This window comes from Neoarius graeffei, chromosome 18 (assembly GCF_027579695.1).
Source record: "Neoarius graeffei isolate fNeoGra1 chromosome 18, fNeoGra1.pri, whole genome shotgun sequence".
Taxonomy (NCBI): domain Eukaryota; kingdom Metazoa; phylum Chordata; class Actinopteri; order Siluriformes; family Ariidae; genus Neoarius; species Neoarius graeffei.
In genome coordinates, this window is record NC_083586.1 from 38,467,815 (window position 1) to 38,493,408 (window position 25,594).

A 25,594-nucleotide genomic window follows, 5' to 3' on the forward strand; every position below is an offset into this window, starting at 1 on the left:
TCAGAGGCGCACTCTCAAACCACTTTCTAATCATGATCACAGAGGACGCAGACGAGACATGCGGAAATGCCAAGCGTAAACGGCTGCCTGTCTCGGCTGACGTCTTGTAATCGGCTCACCTGAGGAGATGGACGCGAAAGGGGCCAGGTAATCAGTTCTATGATGTATCGCGATATTCAGCACACCCTGTAGGATTAGTTTGAACGCTCATGTTCAGGTCAGGTGGGTTCCTTATTTTATATTCGGTATAGACCCTTTTCAGTCACGTGACCTTCGTAAACGCGACCGCCATTTTGGACATGTAGTGGACTTCGGCTCGAATCGGTTTGAATGCGAGGAAGGCGACAAACATAAAAGAAAAAGGAGCGAGATGCAGAAAACTGTATTTACTAGTTTACTGTAATTATGATCTGGCAGCTATTTACACCGGATCCAGTGTAAATAGCTGCCGGAGCCAACGTCCGAGCTTGCCGGAGCGCGCTCCGGCCGGCCGCGAGCTAGCGCGCTCCGGAACCTCGGACGTTGGCTCCGGCAGCTATTTACCCTGGATCCGGTGTAAATAGCTGCCGGATCATAATTACAGTAAACTAGAATGGAATGTTAACAGCAATGTAATGCCTTTTCTGGCTAATTTTATTCGTCTTACCTCCAACAAAGTGGTCACTGCACAAGCGTTGGTATGCCGCTATCCATCTTCTCCGTCGGTCAGCATCTACCGGGATCCGATAAAATGATAACCCTTGCCTTGTTTGTTGATGGTTACTACATCCAGGTGCACAACAATATAGTGGCATGATGGAAGTCTTGCTGAAAATAAACACTTTCTTTGCTGCCGTTCCTCAGTGCTGGCTGTGGTAAACTACTGGTAGTACATGTCCAAAATGGCGGCCGCGTTTGTCGTGACGTCACGTGAAAAGGGTCCATAGACAGATGAAGGAAATCTGGGAACTCTGGTTTCCAGTCAGAACTGATTCTACACAGAACTGTATGAAATTAGATTAGATTAGATTAGAGTAGATAAAACTTTATTGATCCCTTTGGGAGGGTTCCCTCAGGGAAATTAAGATTCCAGCAGCATCATTACAGATAAACGGAGAAAAGAAATAGAGAGAACTTCTAGATAAATTAAGTATTGTTAAAACACTTTGTGCATATGCAAAATAGTTATGCATATATAATATTTTGACATGAATTGGTTAGCGAATGAATGAATGAATGAATGAATGAATGAATTTTGTTTCAAGGGGATCATTTTCATGCCAGCATGTGTGTACAGTATATTTATGTAGAACCCATGAAAACGCTCAGGGATTTCAGTTGACTCATTTGCATTTCGCATGCTACAGTATCAGTATTACAGTGGCTAGAAGAATATTGGTGCTCACGAACGGTACAACGCACAGCCCTGATGCATATTCACAGATCAAGCTGGTGCAGGATAACAGCTCAAGCTCCTCAGGGACTCCTGACTGGCGTCCGGTTGCTTGAAGAGAGTGGGGATTGGCTGTAGTGATGTACTCTCTACTGCACTAAAGCATAGCTGCAGCCATAGCGTGGATTAGGATATGAAATAATTGATTTTGCATTTTAAATGCTGCATGTGGGGAAAGTAGTGCGGGGAGGGTATTGTACCAAAGTCTCTTGATCTTTTTTTCCACCCCTCATTGGATGAACTGTGTCCTAGTCATGTCGTCGTGTGTCATGCATTTTAGGAAGAACAGGTCACTGAATTGGGTCACTGAATTGAGTCACTGGATTTGTCCCAACTGACCTTCAAATTATGTCCTAGTGTCCTGTTAGTATCAGACTTGGCATGGTGCTGTTTGATTTCGAGGCTCTGAGTGAAGTGTTTGAAAAACACAGCCGGGAAAATGGTTCAGGTTTTTGGTTTTAGTTTTGGGGCTAAACAAGTTTTACACTGAGATGATTTAGGGTTGGGTATTGTTTGAGGTCCCGTCCCCTCCCCCCAATACTGATGCCTCATCTCATTATCTCTAGCCGCTTTATCCTGTTCTACAGGGTCGCAGGCAAGCTGGAGCCTATCCCAGCTGACTACGGGCGAGAGGCGGGGTACACCCTGGACAAGTCGCCAGGTCATCACAGGGCTGACACACAGACAACCATTCACACTCACACTCACACCTACGGTCAATTTAGAGTCACCAGTTAACCTAACCTGCATGTCTTTGGACTGTGGGGGAAACCGGAGCACCCGGAGGAAACCCACGCGGACACGGGGAGAACATGCAAACTCCGCACAGAAAGGCCCTCGCCGGCCACAGGGCTCGAACCCAGGACCTTCTTGCTGTGAGGCGACAGCGCTAACCACTACACCACCGTGCCGCCCAGTATATATATTTACTCTGTGAGGCAGTAGCCACAAAAATGAAGCGTAATCCACAAATGAACAATTTAAAAATCAGAGAAGCAAAAAAATATACCAAGTGTCTGTACTTTATATTATCCTACTCTTACCTCTTACAGTTTTCGAAACCGAAACCTCCGAACCGAGGCTGACACACACACGCTGTCGCCATGACCCAAACTCTTATTTCCTGGAAAAGGCCCGGCGCTAGAGCTCAGTGGTCTCAATACTCCTTTCGATAACTTCCTGTAACAACTCGGAAGTGCGTCACATCGACATCGCACATGGGACCACTGGCCGAAGAAGAGGAGGAAACGGGGACAACCTGGAGTATATTTTAGAATAGGAACGCACGTTCCTTCAGTAATAAGCGTAAACATGTCCGAAAGCGATTTCTTTCGTCTATTCTATTTATTTCGAATGGTGAACCGAATTATATACACTCACTGGTCATTTTAATAGGAACACCTGTATGCGCAGTGCGCGATTGTTGCACTCATTTTTACAACACGATGACACAGTGGCGACAGGCTCTGTATGAGGCAGTAGCCACAAAAAAAAAGTACAAAATGAAGGTCGATGTTTAAGAACGGCTAGCTAACAATTGGCGTCTGCTGGCGTCAGAGCAAGTGTAATGGTAACTAGCCATGGCACATGAAATGTAGTGATGCTTATTTTGCCTGTAACGTCCGTTTCTGAGCAACAGAGAGCAAATATTTCGATTGACCGGTCAGGCATTTCACTAGCAGCGAAATCTGCATTGCAGTTCCGTCCGGTAGATACGGGCCGGTATTGATTTTCATCAGGAATATAGCAATTGTAGTGGATTTATAAGAATCTGTCGCATTTATACAAATTCGTTTTAATACCGAGATTCTAGTACTTTTGAAACTAGCCATACCTGTAAATGTAAGTTGCGCTCTTTTGTTTTTAATTAAATGCAGTAGCACAAAATCTGCTTCCAATATCCACTCAGTCATCAACTGGTAGTCCCAGCTAGCCTGGGCCCACCCATCCTAAGCGTGACGCAACACGAGGGCCTGTTGCGAGCTTAGTCTGGCCAGGCAGGCTATCTACAGCTCTTCCAAGCTCCCGAAAAATCGGGAACCAGTCAACTTTGAGCATCTCCAACGGCCCTGGGTAGAGGCGTGTTCAAGGCAGTGACGTAGTAGAACTGCGACCGGAAGCCATAGATTGTTTACAGAATCTATGCCGGAAGCGCTTCATTCACGAATGCTGTATTGAAAGCATTCAACGGGAAGTTCTCATTGAAAACGGAGCAAAGAGCAGCCCTGGAGGTATTTATTGAAAGGAAGGATGTTTTCGCCTTGCTTCCGACCGGCTTCGGTAAGAGTTTAGTAATAGGATGTCTATGGTTTAATCTATCAGTTAGCCCCGTCGCGTCGCATACGTCAGAGGAAAGAGTGATGTGATTGGTTTAAGCTTCGTCACAGCCTTTTCTGGCTTCGACCAGTAGCAAACTGAGGCATTTCAGGGAGGCGGGTCAACCACGGGCTCTGGGAAACGGTTGGGCTTAATATCTTGGCCAGACCAATAGCTCGTAGAGCTTTGCAGTCGCGTTAGCCAGACTAAGTCCCAGCAGTGTATTTAAGTGATCTGAACAGAGTACTTGAAAAATAGTAGCGAAGCTGATAAATGTAGTCCATTTTTTTTTTGGATGCAGTTAATTACGTGTATTGATGGAAATACAGGGCAAGAGACATTAGCTCCGAAAGCTGTTTACTCAAAGTCTGAGAACTTAGACTTTCATCAGTGTTTTAAAAATTTTTTATTTTCCCTCTTTGGTCTGATTAGCAAACTGATGACAATATTTGATGAAAACCAAATGGACAGGAAAATGTACATTTACAGCCCCAATTTCAAAAAAGCTGAGACGCCGTGTAGAATGTATATAAAAACAGAATGAGATGATTTGCAAATTACGGAAACCCAGTATTTCATTGAAAATAGTATAAAGATAACATATCAAATTTTGTTTTTTGAAAAATATCTGCTCATTTTGAATTTAATGGCAGCAAGAGGGTTTTTTTTAAGTTGGGACGGGGCAACGAAAGACTCAGTTGTGTAATGTTAAAAAAAAAAAAACTAATTGGGTTAATTGGCAACAGCTCAGTAACATGATTGGGTATGAAAAGAGCATCCCAGAGAGGCTGAGTCTCTCAGAAGTAAAGATGGGGAGGGGTTCAGCGCTCTGTGAAAGACTGCGTGGGCAAACAGTGCAGCAGTTTAAGAATAACGTTCTTCAATTTAAATTTGCAAAGAATTTGGGGATCACACCATCTGTGGTACATAATATCACTAAAAGAGTCAGAGAATCTGGAGAAATCTCTGTATGCAAGAGACAAGGCTGAAAACTGACACTGGATGCCTGTGATCTTCAGGCCCTCAGGAGACACTGCATTAAAAGCAGACACGTGTCTGTAGTGGAAATCACTGAATGGGTTCAGGAACACTTCAGAAAACCTTCGTCTGTGAAAACAGTTCATTACTGCATCCACAAATGCAAGTTAAAACCAGATATTAACAATATCCAGAAACACCGCCACCTTCTCTGGGCCTGAGCTCTTTTACGATGGACTGAGGCAAAGTGGAAAATTGTCCCGAGGTCTGACGAATCAACAGTAGAAATTCTTTGTAGAAATCATGGACACCACGTCCTCCAGGCTAAAGAGGAGAGCGACCATCCAGCTTATCAGTGTACAGTTCAAAAGCCAGCATCTGTGATGGTATGAGGGTGCATGGCATGGGTAGCTTGCAGATTTGGGAAGGCACCATTAATCCTGAATGATATCTACAGGTTTTGGAGCAATATGTTGCCATCCAGATGATGTCTGTTTCAGCGAAGGTCTTGCTTATTTCAGCAACACAATGCCAAACTGCTTTCTGCATGTATTATAGCTGCATGTGCTCTGTAGTAAAAGAGTCAGGGTGCTAAACTGGCCTGCCTGCAGTCCAAACCTGTCTCTCCTTGAAAACATTTGGTGCATTATGAAACACAAAATGCCACAAAGGAGACCCCGAACTACTGAGCAGCTGAAATTGTATATCATGCAAGAATGGGACAAAATTTCACTTTCAAACTTGAGCAGTTGGTCTCCTCAGTTCCCAAACATTTACAGCAGCAGAATCTTCTGTAACTTCACAAATTTTGAATACCTGAAAACCCCAACCCCAATAACCTTGTCACTGTTTTTCCTTAGTGATTCTAATGCACATTACAAGCCCCATAGTCTTGTAGGTTTAAATGCTTGATTATAGCGGAGCTTTCGTGCGGGCCGAAGGCGGAGCTCCATACTTAAGAAAATATGGTTACCCATCGAGTTGATTTTTCATGGACACACAGGGATCCCAGCCGTGTACGTCCGTCCGTCCCCGCCCCTCGTGATTCTGATTGGCTGTTTGATTTTGTCAGGAACTAGAAGTGCGAGCGCGCCTACATTAACTTATTTTTGTCTACAGATAATTTCATATTTATCGGGTTTTTCCACCGAGAACAACTCAAACAGCGCAACAAAATAATAATCACTTTTACAAACTTTAAAAAGATGTCAGAACAAGTTAACCAAGGAGAGAAAGATGAAGTCAAAACCGGGAAGAGAAAGAGAGTTTTGACAAAGGAAGAAAAGGAAAGACGACGTGAAAGAGCGAGAGAAAGGCGAAGAAACCTTTCACAAGAAAAGTGACAAGCTGAAGGAGAAAGAAAAGGTGTAAAAAATGAATGAATAGAAATGATGAGTTGTAGGAATTTAATTCTTTATAATACATAGGGCCAAATTACTCAATTCTGATTGGTCAATCAAGGAGGGCTTTTTTCCTTAAAGCAGGGCCGTATTTCTGAAATGCTGTTGGCTAGTTTGTTGCTTGGTTACAGTTACAAAAATTAGCAAATTTTGCCAACAAAACGGCTGACTCAGCAATGCCACGTTTCGCTATATTTGACGAAGAAACGATAAACCAATTGAAAGCTGCAAGCGAAAATGAAAATACCCAAAAAAGTATGAATTTTTGGCTTTCCGCGTTTAAGAAACGGGCCGCAGAAAGACAAATAAACGACTCTCGAGTGGCATATGAATGCTGTGAGTTAGACAAGGTGCTATGGCAGTTTTATGCAGAAGTGAGGAAAGAAAATGGAGAAAACCACTTTCAAAATCCTCTTGTCGTGTCGCCGTGTCATGATGAAAGACGCTTAGAAACTGACTCAAACGTGCAAGATAGTCCTGCGCCCTGATTGGGTCAGAAAACGTGAGTGACAAATGTTACGAACTTGAATGGCTTCCGAAGTATGAATTTGGCCCTGTATATTATAAACAAGTAATCGTATGGTTCCTCGTAAAATTAAGGATCAATTTCGCTCGTGATTTCGCGACTCGGGCAATTTTCAAAACTTCGAAATCACTCATGAAATTAATCCTTAATTTTACTCGGCCCCATACGATTACCTATAGAGAGCGTGCGCGTGACGTCACGAGGTCACGTGATATTTGTTTATCTGCCATCTTGGACGGCATGGCCGCGCATAGAACTTAGACGAACCCGTTCTAATTATCAAGTGTGTGGGAGTAGATCTTTCGAGAATGGTTATATCTTGTTCAGCATTTGGTTGTACCAACAGACAGGGCCAAAAGGAGGGCCTGTCATTTTATAGATTCCCCGCAGACACGGAGAGACGCGCAAAATGGGTGTCCGCTGTGCGAAGAGAAAACTGGTACCCCAGTTCTACCAGCCGAATTTGTAGTGAACACTTCATATCAGGTAGGTGTAATCTTCTAATTCAATAATAATTCTGCACAGATAAAGATAGCGGTGAGTTGTGATTTTTTTTTCAGACAAAAACATACATATTTACCATCCTGTCATTATCTGGAACTGAGTTTAGATTCCGAACATTCTTACGATAAAACGTCCTGCATAGTCTCTTTATGATAAACGTCTTAATGCCACTTACCCGCGAGGTTATCAAGTAGACATTCTTCTTCGGGAACTTCCAGAGGTATAGTTGGGATACCCATCCCGCTACAAAATATTTATAAGCTTCCAGGCTCTTGTAAGCTTTGAGGGCTTTGCCAGTGTAACACGATTCACGATTAATGAGAAAATTGTAAATGTCGTGGTAGGCCAGATCGAGCAAATCGCCGGCACCGCAGCTCCGAATTTCCCTGAGCAAGGATTGCGGCAAGTTGTATGGATCTGCAATCCCCAACCTGGAACACTTTTCCACGTAACGCTGCCTCACGTCACCTTCAAGATGCTGAACAAACTGAGACAAGTAATCGCGCGATGTAGATGGGGTATTTTCCGAATTTTCTTGGGGATTACTCCCTGGATCCATTACACTCGCGCAAGGTAAACAATCCTGAAGCCGTCCAATATGGCGGAGTAAACACGGACGGGTCACGTGACTGCACATCCTCTATACAAATAGTGATGTTGATTTTGAAATGACTGCGAAATCCTTCGGGATCTGACAAGTTGACCTGAATCCAGTCAGTGTTTTCATGAATCGTGCATCTTTTGTTTTCAAAACCTTTTGCTATCAATCCCTAAAGCACACTGTAGTTTATAGCATACATGTCAACCTTTGGTCAATCAAACCTGTATAACCAACCTCCAAAATCCGTATTTCCCTTATAAAATCCGTATAAGATGCAAATTAAAATAATTTACCTAAAATTTGAATGATAATTAGCAATGATCAGGGATGTGATTTTTCCGCGAATTCGCGGAATTCCGCTTTTTTCACCTCAAAACTTGAAAAAAAAAATGTTTCCGATTTTTCCCTCAAATCCACATTCGTATCCTATTCGTTCCGACTTTGTTTGAAAGATGGCAGCCTCGGATTTGCATCTTTATGCCTCGATCACGGAGGCTGCCATCTTTCAACTCTTTGTTTGAAGCGAGCGCGTTCATTGGTTGTTACAGAGCGATGGGCCAATCACGTACCTCGTTTCATCTCATTGACGTAATTACGTCATTTACGCAATTACGTCATTGAGATGAAACGAGGTACGTGATTGGCCCATCGCTCTGTAACAACCAATGAACGCGCTTGTTAGCTGTACGTAAGCTCGCTTCAAACAAAGAGTTGAAAGATGGCAGCCTCCGTGATCGAGCGAAAAGATGCAAATCGAGTTAAAGAAATCGACAGAATAGTGAAAAACAAGTTCCGCTGGGAATGGTTGGAGAAAGAGGTTGCTACAGACGTTGGACATGAGACTGTGAGACATTTGTTCAGCGATTTCGTTCTTTGGGGAGAGGGCAGAGGTCTCTGGCTGTCAAGTTTGGGGATACTGTGACCTCCCCTGCCCGAGCTACGAGCGTCCAAAGTCGGGATAGAAACGAAACCTAAGCTGAGCGCCGCGGCTCGCCTCGGGGCGAATCACGTCCCAAGGCTAGCGGGCCCTGCTCGCGGTGGTTCTTTGGGGGAGGGTGTGTGTGAGTGAGTGAGTGTGTGTGAGAGTGAGTGAGAGTGAGTGTGTGAGAGAGTGTGACCGTGTGTGTCAGAGTTGCATGTTGACCATTAAATTGGCTTGAATTTGTTAATCATGACAAGTTTTTTTCTTGTGTGTTTTGCTTGCCATTTTAGTACAATTTTTAAGTCAGAAAAACCCAGGAGCTTCGGGGGGCTTCCCCCCTTGTCCCCCCACCAGGGCGCTGCCCTGGACTAGCTGGGGGCCTGTGGCCCCCAGACCCCCGCCTAAAATTTTCAGATAATTTCACCAGCCCCAAATCACATCCCTGAATGAGATATCCCAGTTACTTTTTATTCAATATTAATAACAATAAACCTTCAGAATGAATGAAAAGTATTTTTCCAGTCTCACCTGTGAAAGGTAATCCCATGTGATCTCGTTTGGACGGTAAACCTGTTGGTACAGTTAAACGCAGCACATGAATGAGGCATCTTTATTCTCGGCTACTGCCTAGACGCTATACCAGAGACGGTTGAAGAATCTCCACTTTGCCCCATCCAATATGGCAGCGAGGATCACGTATGATTCTACGCAGAAGGCGGCGTCTATGTTTATATGTCTATGACTTCCCGGTTGGCGGGATTCTCGCAATGCGGTGTGCGCATGATCAAAAGTGGAACGAAGTCTCGCTACCACAAGATAACGCGCGATTTCATAAGACTCTTTACTGGCTGTCTGTGGTGTACAGTACGTTTATCATCGTGGGAATTGATTATAGCTCTAAATAAATATTGAAGTTTTTTTTAAAGAATCCGTATAACTTTATTTATACGCCCGTATACTACGTTTATTGAATCAAATCCATATAAAATACGGACATTCCGTATAGGTTGACATGTATGTTATAGCAATAAGAAGAATTATATACACGCGAGTTTGGAGAAATGTATCTTCTCGTGATAAAATTGAAATTGAAACACATCAAAGTACATCATCTGTTGCATGTTTGTTTTAATTTTAATGGAAGCTCCGCTATTAGGCAGGACCTAATTTTATATTAATTTGCAGTTGCAGTAGACTGGAAATGCTGCCCTGCTCCGCTTTGCACTCCTGACAGAGATGTAGTGCAGACAGACTCTGCACGTGGTTTGGAATAATGCAGAAATCCCACTGATCTTTATTACAGCTCAATCAGCCTCCTCTGATACAGCGTTTGTCGCCGGCTGGTGCAGGTCGTCAGCAGATCAGCAAACTCTTTCAGCTCTGTGTGTGGAAAGGAGGAATGACTGCCAGAGCTGTTGCCTTCGATTAGAAGCATTACAAACATTTCACATTTCCACTGGAAAAGCATTTCCTTATAAAACTGATCAGGGGAATGTGCTATATGAGCATGGCCAGAATTGCTAATTGCCAGATTCAGGCCCTGCCTTGTTTTCACTACTGACAACTCAGCAGTCTTGCGTTCGACTAGATATCACAGATGAATCCGACTTGGGGCGGCACGGTGGTGTAGTGGTTAGCGCTGTCGCCTCACAGCAAGAAGGTCCGGGTTCGAGCCCCGTGGCCGGTGAGGGCCTTTCTGTGTGGAGTTTGCATGTTCTCCCCGTGTCCGCGTGGGTTTCCTCCGGGTGCTCCGGTTTCCCCCACAGTCCAAAGACATGCAGGTTAGGTTAACTGGTGACTCTAAATTGACCGTAGCTGTGAATGTGAGTGTGAATGGTTGTCTGTGTCTATGTGTCAGCCCTGTGATGACCTGGCGACTTGTCCAGGGTGTACCCCGCCTTTCACCCGTAGTCAGCTGGGATAGGCTCCAGCTTGCCTGTGACCCTGTAGAACAGGATAAAGCGGCTAGAGATAATGAGATGAGATGAATCCGACTTGGGTTTTCGGATCCAAAATCCGTTCAACCTTTGCAGTCTTTAAATGTCCAGTTTCGGCGAGCCTGCATCCACAGTAGCCTTAGATTCCTGTTCTTGGCTGAGGAGAGTGGAATTTGATACCCGTCTTCTGCTGTTGTAAGCCATCCTTCTCAAGGGTTGATGTTTTGTGTGTTCTGAAGTGCTTTTCTACTCCTCACAGTTGTAAAGAGTGGCTATTTGAGTTACTGTAGCCTTCCTGTCAGTTCGAACCAACCATCCATCCATCCGTTATCTGTAGACCCCTTTCACTGACGTCACCCGAAACCGGAAGTAAACAGACCCTGCGCCATATTGGAAGACCAACAAACTCGTGATTAGGGGGAAATAACGGCAGCGGTATGTGAACCCACGAGAATAAAGTGGAGTGGCAAACGACTTAAACAAACAAATCTGAGCTGTTTTATTTATGATTTATTGGCCCAACAGTAGACTTGAAAGAAACCTGTGTGAGACTTGGCAAAAAACTGTGGATATAATGGATAAGTCTGTGCATGATCTGCGGACACTTTGAGGTAAGCAAACGCAAGAAATTCAGATTTAAAACATGCTAAAGTGGCCCCAAGTTGATAACTGTATGAGGAGCAAGCCTCCCAGACTTCTACAATTTAATAATAATAATAATTTAGGATGGTTTGGGGCTTGCTCACTGCTGCCAGGTTGGTTGTTGAGTAGCCTGACTGTTTGTTTGTTTTTTCTTGCGTGTGGTATCATTGTTGACGCGAGGTTGTTTTTTGAACATGCCAATGCGGACACGATTTCCCCTGATGAGTTATGACTTCAGACGCGATGCGTGTGTGGAGGTGTGGAGTCCGCGTGATATGTGCGTAAGATAGGCTTCTCATGTGTTTGGAGATCCGCGCTCCGAGACAAGCGCAAGGCTTCTCATGTGTTTGGAGATCCGCGCTCCGAGACATGCGCAAGCGCCCCAAGGGAAAAAAAAGGGACCCCCCCCCCCCCGAAAATATCGGCATAGTTCGAACACTGAGTGTAGGCACTGGGTGTAAACAACAAATAGTTTACAATGTCTGGGTAGCAAACAGATGGCAGAATTGGTGTCCGGTCCTCCTTATGTTTCCATTCTCCCTTGCCCCGAGTCTTATCATATGGGTCAAACCCATCAATCACAGCCAGTTTCTCCACATACCGTGCCCTTTCTGCAGCTGGTAATGTACTCACATAACCAGAATTATCAGCCATCGTGTCACTTTACTCTCGCTCGTACTTTGTTTTATATTGTGAGTGCATGTACTTGGTCTTCCAATATGGCGCCTAACAAAATCTCGCGGCGCGGTGACGTCATGTGAAAGGGGTCTGTAGCCACTTATCCTGTGCAGGGTCGCGGGCAAGCTGGAGCCTATCCCAGCTGACTATGGGTGAGAGGCGGGGTTTGCTCTGGACAAGTCTCCAGATCATCGCAAGGCAACCATTCACGCACTCGTTCACACCTACGGTCAATTTAGAGCCACTAATTAGCCTAAGGGTCGTATCTCACTGGGCTGCGACAGCCCGCGACTAGTTGGAGACACAACAGTTGCGATAAAATATGCGAATTAGCGACAATTTTCACTTGGAATCATGCTGAATTGATATTCGCATATTTTACCGCAATTGTTGTGTCTCCAACTAGTCGCAGGCTGTCGGCAGGCAGGGAAGTAGAGGAAGCCTCACGGAAACCGACTTGAGAAGGGTTCACGACGGCTTTGCGACACCAGCGCGGCTATTTTGAGAGAAATTTTGTCGCACGAATTTTTGGAACATGTTCAAAATTTCAGCGACGAAGGAGCGACACTTTGCGATGAAATTGAGAAGCCCCGCAAATGTTTCAAGACACTTTTGAAACTCTCTCGCGAATGACGTTCGCAATTTGTCGCAAGCTGTCGCAGCCCAGTGAGATACTGGCTTAACCTGCATGTCTTTGGACTGTGGGGGAAACCGGAGCACCCGGAGGAAACCCACGCGGACACGGGGAGAACATGCAAACTCCACACAGAAAGGCCCTCGCCGGTCGCTGGGCTCAAACCCAGAACCTTCTTGCTGTGAGGCAATAGTGCTAACCACTACACCACCGTGCCGGCCCAGTTCGAACCAGTCTTATCCTTTTCCTCTGACCTCTCTCAAGAACAAATGCCGCTTTTCCACTACAAACGCAGCTGAGTTGGGCTGAGCCGTGCCGTGCTGAGTTGGGCTGAGTCGAGCTGAGCGGGGCTGTTGGAGTTGCATTTCGACTACAACCGCGCTGAACCGTGCTGGCTGGAAGTGGGTGGACACATTGGGTGGAGTTAGCGAAAGTGGGTGGACGTCACGTGATGTCGTTAGGCAGCGCAAACAGTGACATCAGTGATCTTTTAAGCGGTAGTCTCACGACCCGGATAGTAAACAATAAACATGGAGGACATGGAGTCGTTAGTGTTGCTGGTCTTGGTGCTGTGGCTTGTTGTCACCGACAACGCCAACAGATACTGGCAAGAGCGTATAGATGAGGCGAGGCGCATAAGGCTTCAGAAATTCTCATAATTCGTAATTATTCTTCTTCCGGGTTTACGGTGTTTACAGATCCCAGCGTGCTCGTGGGGCGTGTGTGGGCATGTGAGGACACTCCTCCTCACCAATCAGTGCACAGGGGAGTGTCTGCTCACGCCCCCAGCCCCACTCGGCTCGGTTTGGCTCGCTTCAGCCCCACTCCAAAACCGTGCAAGTTTTGGGTGCTAAGCAGGGCTGAAGCGAGCTGAGTCGTGCTGCTCTGAGGTAGTCGAAACGCGAGCCGTGTCGGGCTGAAGTGAGCTGAAAAAGGGTAGTGGAAAAGGGCCAAAAGTGTTTCTGCCTGCTTTTAGTTTTTCACACCATTCTGAAATGGTGTATATGAGACGGAACCTATACCGAGGCCCTTGAGTAGAGCATGCATCTCTCTGGGCAGCAATTAGCATATTGATTTACATGCAAGCAAACATCCCCGAGCAACAGATGTCGGCTTGGATGCAAATGTATCGCGGTGACATCATTTTCATGAAATCATGCTTCAGAAAGCCAGTGAAATTATTTATGTAGCCCCTTGTGTATTTTATTAGGTAAGCAATATGATGCTAATTTCAGTCCCTGATGCATGGCTCTGTCTGTGAAAGAGAGAGACGTAGGAAGGAATTCTCGTGTGTGTGTGTGTGTGTGTGTGTGTGTGTGTGTGTGTTTCTGAAAATGACACTTGAACAGATGATCACAAAATGGTAGAAGAGAAACATATTGAGCTCACACATGGTAGTAGGTAGTGTTGCACCACCTGAACTCATCTTTAGTGTGTGTGTGTGTGAAGGAGGGAGAGATCGATCAACATTACCAGACTTTAAGAGTCTCGAGCTGTCTTACATCACGTACTTATACACTCTAAGACTATTTTCAAGTCCCAGACTAAATCCACTCTGAGGATGACCTGTGTTTTTTTTTTTTTTTGACCTAGAAAATGAAGTGTAGAGCTGTGGATGTTTTTAGCATCAACCTGTCTCAGTGTGCACAACAAAGGAGCAGAAGTCGGTAGTTTTAAGTTCTTCTGCATCTTAAAGCTAAAATTTAAAATTGGTAATGAACTCAGGATGAATGATCAGCTGATAAGAAAAAAAGGAATTTCTACAATTCACGACATGTATAATATACACTCACCCTGTGTCCGAAATCACTCACTACTCACTATATAGTGGAATGTATAGTGAGTTGGCCATTTTGTAGTGCTGTCCGAATGTATAGTGAGAATTATTACACCCTATATAGTGCACTCAGAGTATCCCACAATGCACCGTGAAAAGTAGCGTACAACCGATGGTCATTAACCAAGCAATATGTACCATCATGCACTGCGGTCACGCTGGGGAAAAAAAAAAGTGTGTTGGGGTGAATAGATGAAGAAGAAACGCATTATAAACGGGCATTCAAGTACAATTAAAAATAGTGAGAGAATGGGGGGAAAGCTAAAATAGAATAAGAGATAAAATACAAGAATAAAAGTTACAGTGCAGAGCGAGGAATTAATCAAAAGCCTCAAATTTGATTTAATAAAAGGCAGCGGCAAAGAAGAGAGAAAGTATTCAGGCTTGATTTAAAAGAACTGAAAGATGCAGCAGACACAAAGTCCTTTGTATTTATTAATGTGGGAAATATAGTGGCGCTTGAGAGTTTGTGAACCCTTTAGAATTTTCTATATTTCTGCATAAATATGACCTAAAACATCATCAGATTTTCACACAAGTCTGAAAAGTAGATAAAGAGAACCCGGTTAAACAAATGAGACAAAAATATTATACTTGGTCATTTATTTATTGAGAAAAATGATCCAATTTTACTTATCTGTCAGTGGTAAAAGTATGTGAACCTTTGCTTTCAGTATCTGGTGTGACCCCCTTGTGCAGCAATAACTGCAACTAAACATTCCCGGTAACTGTTGATCAGTCCTGCACACCGGCTTGGAGGAATTTTAGCCCATTCCTCCATACAGAACAGCTTCAACTCTGGGATGTTGGTGGGTTTCCTCACATGAACTGCTCGCTTCAGGTCCTTCCACAACATTTCCATTGGATTAAGGTCAGGACTTTGACTTGGCCATTCCAAAACATTAACTTTATTCTTCTTTAACCATTCTTTGGTAGAATGACTTGTGTGCTTAGGGTCATTGTCTTGCTGCATAACCCACCTTCTCTTGAGATTCAGTTCATGGACAGATGTCCTGACATTTTCCTTTAGAATTCACTGGTATAATTCAGAATTCATTGTTCCATCAATGATGGCAAGCCGTCCTGGCCCAGATGCAGCAAAACAGGCCCAAACCATGATACTACCACCACCATGTTTCATAGATGGGATAAGGTTCTTATGCTGGAATGCAGTGTTTTCCTTTCTCCAAACATAACGCTTCTCATTTAAACCAAAAAGTTCTATTTTAGTCTCATCCGTCCACAAAACATTTTTCCAATAGCCTTCTGGCTTGTCCATGTGATCTTTAGCAAACTGCAGACGAGCAGCAATGTTCTTTTTGGCGAGCAGTGTCTTTCTCCTTGCAACCCTGCCATGCACACCATTGTTGTTCAGTGTTCTCCTGATGGTGGACTCATAAACATTAACATTAGCCAATATGAGAGAGGCCTTCAGTTGCTTAGAAGTTCCCCTGGGGTCCTTTGTGACCTCACCGACTATTACATGCCTTGCTCTTGGAGTGATCTTTGTTGGTCGACCACTCCTGGGGAGGGTAACAATGGTCTTGAATTTCCTTCATTTGTACACAATCTGTCTGACTGTGGATTGGTGGAGTCCAAACTCTTTAGAGATGGTTTTGTAACCTTTTCCAGCCTGATGAGCATCAACAACGCTTTTTCTGAGGTCCTCAGAAATCTCCTTTGTTCGTGCCATGATACACTTCCACAAACACGTGTTGTGAAGATCAGACTTTGATAGATCCCTGTTCTTTAAATAAAACAGGGTGCCCACTCACACCTGATTGTCATCCCATTGATTGAAAACACCTGACTCTAATTTCACCTTCAAATTAACTGCTAATCCTAGAGGTTCACATACTTTTGCCACTCACAGATATGTAATATTAGATCATTTTCCTCAATAAATAAATGACCAAGTATAATATTTTTGTCTCATTTGTTTAACTGGGTTCTCTTTATCTACTTTTAGGACTTGTGTGAAAATCTGATGATGTTTTAGGTCATATTTATGCAGGAATATAGAAAATTCTAAAGGGTTCACAAACTTTCAAGCACCACTGTATGCTCAGTATAATATGGATTTATCACAAAAATACATGCATGCATTTATTATTTTGAAAACCTTCCAGCTGACTGATCTGGCACGTTTTAATCGTGCGATGGAGGAGTGTCAAAGTGTTTTATTTTTGTTCTTTTTACCAATGAGCTCACTATATAGTCCTCTACATAGTAATTTCCTATATAGTGAGTCGGGAGTAGTGAACGAGTGAGTGATTTCGGACACAGGGCCAGTGTACACTTTATTAGGAATACTTGTACGCCTGAACGTTCAGCTAATCATGTGACAGCAGTACAGTGCATAAAATCATACAGGTACAGACCAAGAGCGTCAGTTCATGTTCACACCATCGTCAGACTGAGGGGGAAAGTGAGATCTCTGTGGTGTGGTCGTTGGCGTCAGACAGGCTGCTTTGAGGATTTCAGAAACTGCTGATGTGGGATTTTCACACACGACAGTCTCTAGAGTAATTAAAAGGATGTTTATTATGATACTGTTATTTAATTTATAAAATAGAATCAGAATCAGTAGAATTAGAATTTTGCCATCAAATCAGCTCCGTCTAATCAGTTTGTCATTTTAAAGGAACAGTCCACCGTACTTCCATAATGAAATATGTTCTTCTCTGAATTGAGACGAGCTGATCCGTACCTCTCCGAGCTTTGCGCGACCTCCCAGTCAGTCAGACGCAGTCAGACACGCTGTCACTCCTGTTAGCAATGTAGCTAGGCTCAGTATGGCCAATGGTATTTTTTGGGGCTGTAGTTAGATGCGACTAAACTCTTCCACGTTTTTCCTGTTTACATAGGTTTATATGACCAGTGACATGAAACAAGTTCAGTTACACAAATTGAAACGTAGCGATTTTCTATGCTATGGAAAGTCCGCACTATAGTGACAGGCGTACTAACACCTTCTGCGCACTTCGACAGCGCATTGATACCTTCACTCAGAGTTGTACCATTTTTTTTTTAGACAGGGCGGACGGACCAGGGCATTCGCCTGCCTGGCTGTGCCCGACGAGGAGCGCTCTCGGCCGGCTTGGGAGGCAGACGGCAGCCCCTCCTGGAAGTGTGGTTTTACCATGGGCCTCATGCGGAAAAATGACAAAGTCCCAGTTTTACCATGGGGCTCGAATTGTACCATTTTTTTAGACAGGGCGGACGGACCAGGGTATTCACCCGCCTGGCCGTGCCCGAAGAGGAGTGAAGGTATCAATGCGCTGCCGAAGCGCGCAGAAGGTGTTAGTACGCCTGTCATTATAGTGCGGACTTTCCATAGCATAGAAAATCGCTACGTTTCAATTTGTGTAACTGAACTTGTTTCATGTCACTGCTCATATAAACCTATGTAAACAGGAAAAACGCGGAAGAGTTTGGTCGCATCTAACTACAGCCCCAAAAAATACCATTGGCCATGCTGAGCCTAGCTACATTGCTAACAGGAGTGACAGCGCGTCTGACTGACTGGGAGGTCGCGCAAAGCTCGGAGAGGTACGGAGCAGCTCGTCTCAATTCAGATAAGAGCATATTTCATTATGGAAGTACGGTGGACTGTTCCTTTAAAAGCAATATCACAATGTTGATAATCAATCATCATATTGCCCAGCCCTGTAATAGAGGTCTGCGCGGGACAGAATTTTCAGTCCCGCTCCCGCAAAGAATTATGATTTTCAGTCCCGCCCGCGCCTGCCATATTTTGTCCCGCTTCCGCCCGCAAATCCCGCATGATGCAGACGTTCATGTTATTTCTCACGAACGTTCTTGTCATTGGCTTGGGGAATTAAACATGCTGAGCTTAGCTGAGCTCTCCACTGACCGATCCTTCACCTAGCGCACGTAGCGAGGGTGCGCGTTGCCAGGCGGCATGCGCAGCTGAGGCTTTACAGAGATACCCAACACACCGACCAAAATCTACAGTGGATATTAAGAATATTGCACATTGCACATAGCTTATATGTCACTCACATTTACATTCTAGGAAATACAAGTAGGCCTATAAGAAATTAATATAATTTAAAGACACAGCGTGATGGTGCCCCGCCCCCTACTTTGAGTGGATTTGAGCACAAATATCTACAGCTCACGTTCAGGGGTGCGTTTCCCAAACAACCAACCACGAGTGAGAACGACTTCCAAATGTCTGATTTCAGGACTCTTGACTTTTTAACGGTAAATGTGCCTCTTTTTAAAGCAGCACTCACTTCTGAAGCACTGTGAGCTTCACTAGAGGAGCTCTGCTCTTCTGCCATGATCGGAGATCTCAAACACGGAAGAGCGGAAAGGAATCGGAAACGTACGCGAGATTAGACCACATCCGCAAATTTAGGCGTCTTAAAATGTTTCTATTAATGCCAAATAAAATGTCCAGCACAAATCATATATGATAGACATAAATTAATAATTTATAAATTTTATTTTAAACACGTTTTTAGTTAGCGGGACTGCAGCTTATCACCTCTCCCGCCCGCTCCCGCATTGTGCACTCCCCCTCCTGCCCGCGCCCGCAATGAGCTTTCAAAATTTGTCCCGCGCCACACTGCTTTGCGTCGGGTCCCGCGGGAGTGCAGGGCTCTACCCTGTAATGAACTGTGAATTCATTCACTTCAAATCGTGTGAGGGTTTTCGCAAATTGTTTCCATGCGGAAGATGATCATTTCAGAAAAAACACATGTCAAAAGTAATAACCGTTTCTGTAAAAATTTACTACAGTATATAGAGCGAATATATTATACTTTATAGACCAGCCTTTCTCAACTGGGGTGCCGTCTGGCTTCGTCAGGAGTGCCGTCAAAAAATTATACAGTAGACCCCCGCCTATTCGCGAATTCACATATTCGCGGGATTTTATATAGAACATATCTCCTATACATTCGCGGAAATCTCAGCGATTCACGGTCATTTGCGGCAAACATATCGAACGTTTACGCACTGCGAACGTTTACGCACTGCTACATTCTCGGAGCTGAATGCTCGCTCGCTATTGGCTGAAGTTTGAATGGCGGGCTGCTGCTCATTGGCTGATACGAATGAGCGCATTGTACGGTACAGTCTCGCGGTTCCCGTAGTTCAGACTTGTTCACGTGTTGTGCGTTCTTGGTATTTTTGAATAATTTTTACGCCCTACAATGGCTCCTAAATGCTCTGCATCTTTTAAGGCCAAGTTTACATTAGACCGTATCTGTCTCGTTTTCTTCGCGGATGCACTGTCCGTTTACATTAAAACGCCGGGAAACGGGAATCCGCCAGGGTCCACGTATTCAATCCAGATCGTGTCAGCTCCGGTGCTGTGTAAACATTGAGAATACGTGGATACGCTGTGCTGAGCTCTAGCTGGCGTCGTCATTGGACAACGTCACTGTGACATCCACCTTCCTGATTCGCTGGCGTTGGTCATGTGACGCGACTGCTGAAAAACGGCGCGGACTTCCGCCTTGTATCACCTTTCATTAAAGAGTATAAAAGTATGAAAATACTGCAAATACTGATGCAAATACTGCCCATTGTGTAGTTATGATTGTCTTTAGGCTTGCCATCCTTCCACTTGCAAGTGGTAAGTGATATGCGCTGGGATCACACACACAGCGGCTCAGTCCCGAATCACTGCTCGTGCACTTCACTCGCGCGCTCTGTGAGCTGCGCAGGGCCGGAGTGCGCACCCTCCAGAGGGCACTCGCTGTTCAGGGCGGAGTGATTTGGAGCGCAGGATGCCTGCGGAGCCGAGCGTATCCGTGTATTGGTGTTGCTGTGTGCACACGAATCGTGTATTGGCGTTGCTGTGTGCACGCGAATCGTGTATTGGTGTTGCTGTGTGCACACTAATCGTTTTAAAAACGTTAATCTGATGATCCGCTAATACGGTCTAATGTAAACCCCACCTAAGGCTCCTGCCAAGGAAGCTAAGCGCCAGAAGAAGGTAATGACGCTGCAGGAGAAGGTAGGACTTCTCGATATGCTAAAGGAAGGGAAGAGTTAAGCATTTGTGAGCAGTTTTATGGGGGGGGGGTTTACAAGTATTCGCGATTTTGGCTTATTCGCGGCCATGTCCGGTCCCTAACCCCCGCGAATACTGAGGGCTTACTGTATATTCTAACATTGAAATAAATAAAGTGAATTAAAATTCCAAAAAACGATAGTTACACTAATGCAGATCATCGCCGCCTCATGCATCATTAAAATTTGTCTCACGGCCCCCTTTCCCATATCACAACGTCACCGCCGGGGTCAGCGTATGGTCAGCGTGACCGCGTACATTTTATATGGGAGTGCCTTGAGAATTTCCATACTTCTGAAGGGTGCCGTGACTGAAAAAAGGTTGAGAAACGCTGTTATAGACCATCAGATCGATCAGTAGGAAACACTGATTCTCTATCTCTTTCTCTCTCTCACTCGTTAAATTCCTTATTTAACCCTCACCTCTTTGAGTCATCTTGAAACAGGCGTTCTTAAACTAGGTGTGGCTTAGCCAGAGGTGTGTGACGCCTGCCGCTACAGTTCATAGCCAGCGCGTGTTCAGACATGCTCGATCAGATCTTGCTCATTTCCTTGTGTGTCAGGGGACCAATATTTTATACGTATGCATCTCTTTCTGGGTTGTATCAGTAATCCTTAATGCAAACTACTGCTGTGCGTAAATTCTTTAGAGGTAAGTTATGCTGTTTTTTTGGTGGGGGGGGGTTGTGTGGTTGTGTATTGTGTTTTAATACACAAAGTGTGTATGCGAGTGGGACGACATCTTAACCTGATCTGATCTTTTTCTATTGCAAATGTCACAAGTGAAGTAAAAGGACACAGTAACTCTAGACTTAAAATCCAATGCCATGAAAGCAGAAACGCTGACCGTATGTGCGTGTGTCTACGTTAGAATGCGTGGGTGTGTACTCTGACCCCTCACATGACTCAGCTCCTCATGCTCAGCGCTCTTTGTCCCCTGCCTTACGTACATGTGTGAACACAGGAAATGAAGAAATGTAAGCTGCTGAGAGAGATTCAAGTAGAAATGCATAACACGGTGTGCTGTCATGTGTAAAAAAGAAATCAGGTCCGAGCTTAATTCTAGCATGGCGTTTATTAAAAACGTCCCCGAGCTCTTTTGAGTAGTACGAATGAACTCTGCTGGTTTTATTTTCACAGCCTGACATCAGACTGTTCTGAAGCTGGTCTGACCAGTTGGAAATTTTTATTGTAGGTGAGGTCATGCTTACGAGCAGAATGGGTTTCCTTTTGTGTCGCCGTCAGTTTGTCCTCTTACGCCATAAACTTAAGGTATTCTAATGTCTAATTTCTTACTCAATGACCAATGGACCATGTAGTCTGATCGAGTACGAGTTCAGCGTCAGCCCATCCGGCTACATGTTGCTTGTCAAATTGGAGGAATCAGCTTAAGAGACAATGGGGAATGAAGACTCCAAAAGTAAAGACAAAGGTGGGTCGTCTGCTTATGATGATCTTTTTCCAAAGAAATGCAACCTTGCTTTGGATGTCTTGGATAGCTTTTGGCTCAATAAAGGCTGCATTATTCCTGCTTTTAATTACGTGTACACAAGATGGCTGCTGTGCCGGTCTTGGCCACTTGGAGTGGCATTTTTACACGTCCTCAGAAATGAACTTTGTGTATCCAGGTGGTCCAATCCCGACATAAAATAGTAGACCCACTTTAGCACCATGTGATACCGTGTCCACAGGTGGCTAAACAAACTATCATTGCATCTCAAATTGCCTCGATATGTACCATTTTAAACTGTCACTGAGTATTAACACTAACTGTTTTTCCTATTGTTGGAATTTTTAAAAACGACTTGTACTACTATCCAGTCTACTGAAAGCTCTGTTTTGCCATGACCACCTTCTGGATTTTCTAGATTTTTCAGCAGGTACCTTTTCAGAGTTTCTGATTTTAGATACAGTTCATCACGGCAGTCACGATGACGACGGAAAAATCGAAACCGAAACCAAGCTTGGCCATCTGTTTTAGTAAGCATGTAATGATCAACCCCGTTCACGATTTGTTGTTCTAATGATATTTTAGGGGAAAAAATAAATGGAGAAAATTTTATACAACCCCGATTTAAATAAAAACGGAATGCAATGATGTGGAAGTTTCAAAATTCCATATTTTATTCAGAATAGAACATAGATGACATATCAAATGTTTAAACTGAGAAAATGTATCATTTAAAGAGAAAAATTAGGTGATTTTAAATTTCATGACAACACCGCATCTCAAAAAAGTTGGGACAAGGCCATGTTTACCACTGTGAGATATCCCCTTTTCTCTTTACAACAGTCTGTAAACGTCTGGGGACTGAGGAGACAAGTTGCTCAAGTTTAGGGATAGGAATGTTAACCCATTCTTGTCTAATGTAGGATTCTAGTTGCTCAACTGTCTTGGGTCTTTTTTGTCGTATCTTCCGTTTTATGATGCGGCAAATGTTTTCTATGGGTGAAAGATCTGGACTGCAGGCTGGCCAGTTCAGTACTCGGACCCTTCTTCTACGCAGCCATGATGCTGTAATTGATGCAGTATGTGGTTTGGCATTGTCATGTTGGAAAATGCAGGGTCTTCCCTGAAAGAGACGTCGTCTGGATGGGAGCATATGTTGCTCTAGAACCTGGATATACCTTTCAGCATTGATGGTGTCTTTCCAGATGTGTAAGCTGCCCATGCCACACGCACTAATGCAACCCCATACCATCAGAGATGCAGGCTTCTGAACTGAGCGCTGATGACAACTTGGGTCGTCCTTCCCCTCTTTAGTCCGAATGACACGGCGTCCCTGATTTCCATAAAGAACTTCAAATTTTGATTCGTCTGACCACAGAACAGTTTTCCACTTTGCCACAGTCCATTTTAAATGAGCCTTGGCCCAGAGAAGATGTCTGCGCTTCTGGATCATGTTTAGATACGGCTTCTTCTTTGAACTATAGAGTTTTAGCTGGCAACGGCGGATGACACGGTGAATTGTGTTCACAGATAATGTTCTCTGGAAATATTCTTGAGCCCATTTTGTGATTTCCAATACAGAAGCATGCCTGTATGTGATGCAGTGCCGTCTAAGGGCCCGAAGATCACGGGCACCCAGTATGGTTTTCCGGCCTTGACCCTTACACACAGAGATTCTTCCAGATTCTCTGAATCTTTTGATGATATTATGCACTGTAGATGATGATATGTTCAAACTCTTTGCAATTTTACACTGTCGAACTCCTTTCTGATATTGCTCCACTATTTGTCGGCGCAGAATTAGGGGGATTGGTGATCCTCTTCCCATCTTTACTTCTGAGAGCCGCTGCCACTCCAAGATGCTCTTTTTATACCCAGTCATGTTAATGACCTATTGCCAATTGACCTAATGAGTTGCAATTTGGTCCTCCAGCTGTTCCTTTTTTGTACCTTTAACTTTTCCAGCCTCTTATTGCCCCTGTCCCAACTTTTTTGAGATGTGTTGCTGTCATGAAATTTCAAATGAGCCAATATTTGGCATGAAATTTCAAAATGTCTCACTTTCGACATTTGATATGTTGTCTATGTTCTATTGTGAATCGAATATCAGTTTTTGAGATTTGTAAATTATTGCATTCTGTTTTTATTTACAATTTGTACTTTGTCCCAACTTTTTTGGAATCAGGGTTGTATTTAACCCCCCCACACATTTTCCAATTATTTATCAACTTAAATATTCCTTTTGTTAAAAAAAAAAATTAATAACCAACAATAATTTACTCACATTTGTAAAGGTTGGAGCAAAATATAATAGTCCATTAACTAAAATATTCATTTTATTAAAAGCATTTGATTTGTCTTTAGTCTGTAAAAAGAGAGCTGAAATTTCTCTATTTGTACAGCAAATCACACAAGAGCTCTGTAGCGAAGCGAGAGAACAGTCACCTTATCCGGCCTTGAACCCAGGTCTATAGGATGCACCCTGACCACAACACCAAAGAGCCAGGCTCGTTGGTATGGTAGTCAGAGCACATACCGTACTCAACTGTAGTGACGGACACTCCATCACACTGCCCTCCCTTTCGGGAGGTGCACCCATGCGCTTCATGCACACAAGCATCCCTCATGCATCCCCCAGCCATACTTCTTCTATACCAGGGTGCCCCACACACTCATGCTTCTGGGATCCCTCGCACAGGGGCCACCTATCCTGGGTTCCCTCGTACGGCTCACACAAAGGGCACACCTCCAATGGCATCCCGGCAAGCCGTCCCACTTCTGACGCCATCTGTAACAAAGCAATAGAACAGTCATCATATCCTGCCTTGAACCCAGGTCTACAGGATGCCAAACCTGCACCCTGATCACAACGCTAAAGAGCCAGGCTCGTTGGTATGGCAGTCAGAGCACATACTCAACTGTCGTAACAGGCACTCCATCACAAGCGCTTTCTCATTTTAGATCCGTTTTTTTGTGTGTTTTCTCAGCATTAGAGCTGTGTTACTTCCACCGAGTGTAATTTAGTATTGAGGTTTTTCACCTGACGTCACAGGGTCACGTGACGCCCCGGTGTCCGCCATTTTGAAGGTCAAGCTAGCTAATGTCAACATCATAATAGCTGGTATGTTACTGTAGCAATGTTTATGTTCAGTCATTTGGATGACTGTTAAAACCTTTCAGTCTCAAGTTTTTCCTTTACTGTATTTACTAGTTTACTGTAATTATGATCCGGCAGCTATTTACACTGGATCTAGTGTAAATAGCTGCCGGAGTGCGCTCCGGCTTGCTCCCCCTCAAATTAAGCAGCGTGCTCCGGCTTGCTCCCGGAGTGCTCCGGCCGAGGTTCCGGAGCGCGCTCCGGCTTGCTCCCCCTCAAATTAAGCAGCGCGCTCCGGCTTGCTCCCCCTCAAATTAAGCAGCGCGCTCCGGCTTGCTCCCCCTCAAATTAAGCAGCGCGCTCCGGCTTGCTCCACCTCAATTTTTGCAAATACCTCTCCCTCTGCTCGCCCTGTAAATGCCCTACGTCGCTGGATAGTGAAGGTGTTTTCTGCATCTCGCTCCTTTTTCTTTTATGTTTTTCGTTTGTCGCCTTCCTCGCATTCAAACTGATTCGAGCCGTGACGTCCAAAATGGCAGCCTCACATGACTTGGTCACGTGGGTGAAAAACCTCAATTGTGCCTTCTGC

The 25,594-nt window shown here is 44.4% G+C and overlaps 1 protein-coding gene across 3 annotated transcripts in view; it reads left to right on the forward strand.

Annotated features, from left to right (window-relative positions):
• gsk3bb (glycogen synthase kinase 3 beta, genome duplicate b) overlaps positions 1-25,594 on the forward strand; it is a 112,204-nt gene that overhangs the window by 12,850 nt on the left and 73,760 nt on the right. The window contains exon 1 of one of the 3 annotated variants that reach the window (XM_060898792.1): positions 20,955-21,110. The exons of 1 other annotated variant lie outside the window; for it this stretch is intronic. In XM_060898792.1, the coding sequence (XP_060754775.1) occupies positions 21,077-21,110 (34 nt within the window). In that variant the 5' untranslated portion in view covers positions 20,955-21,076. Of the gene's footprint in view, positions 1-20,954; positions 21,111-21,736; positions 21,891-25,594 lie in introns of those variants that run through there. One more of the 3 variants, XM_060898793.1, reaches the window with a different exon arrangement.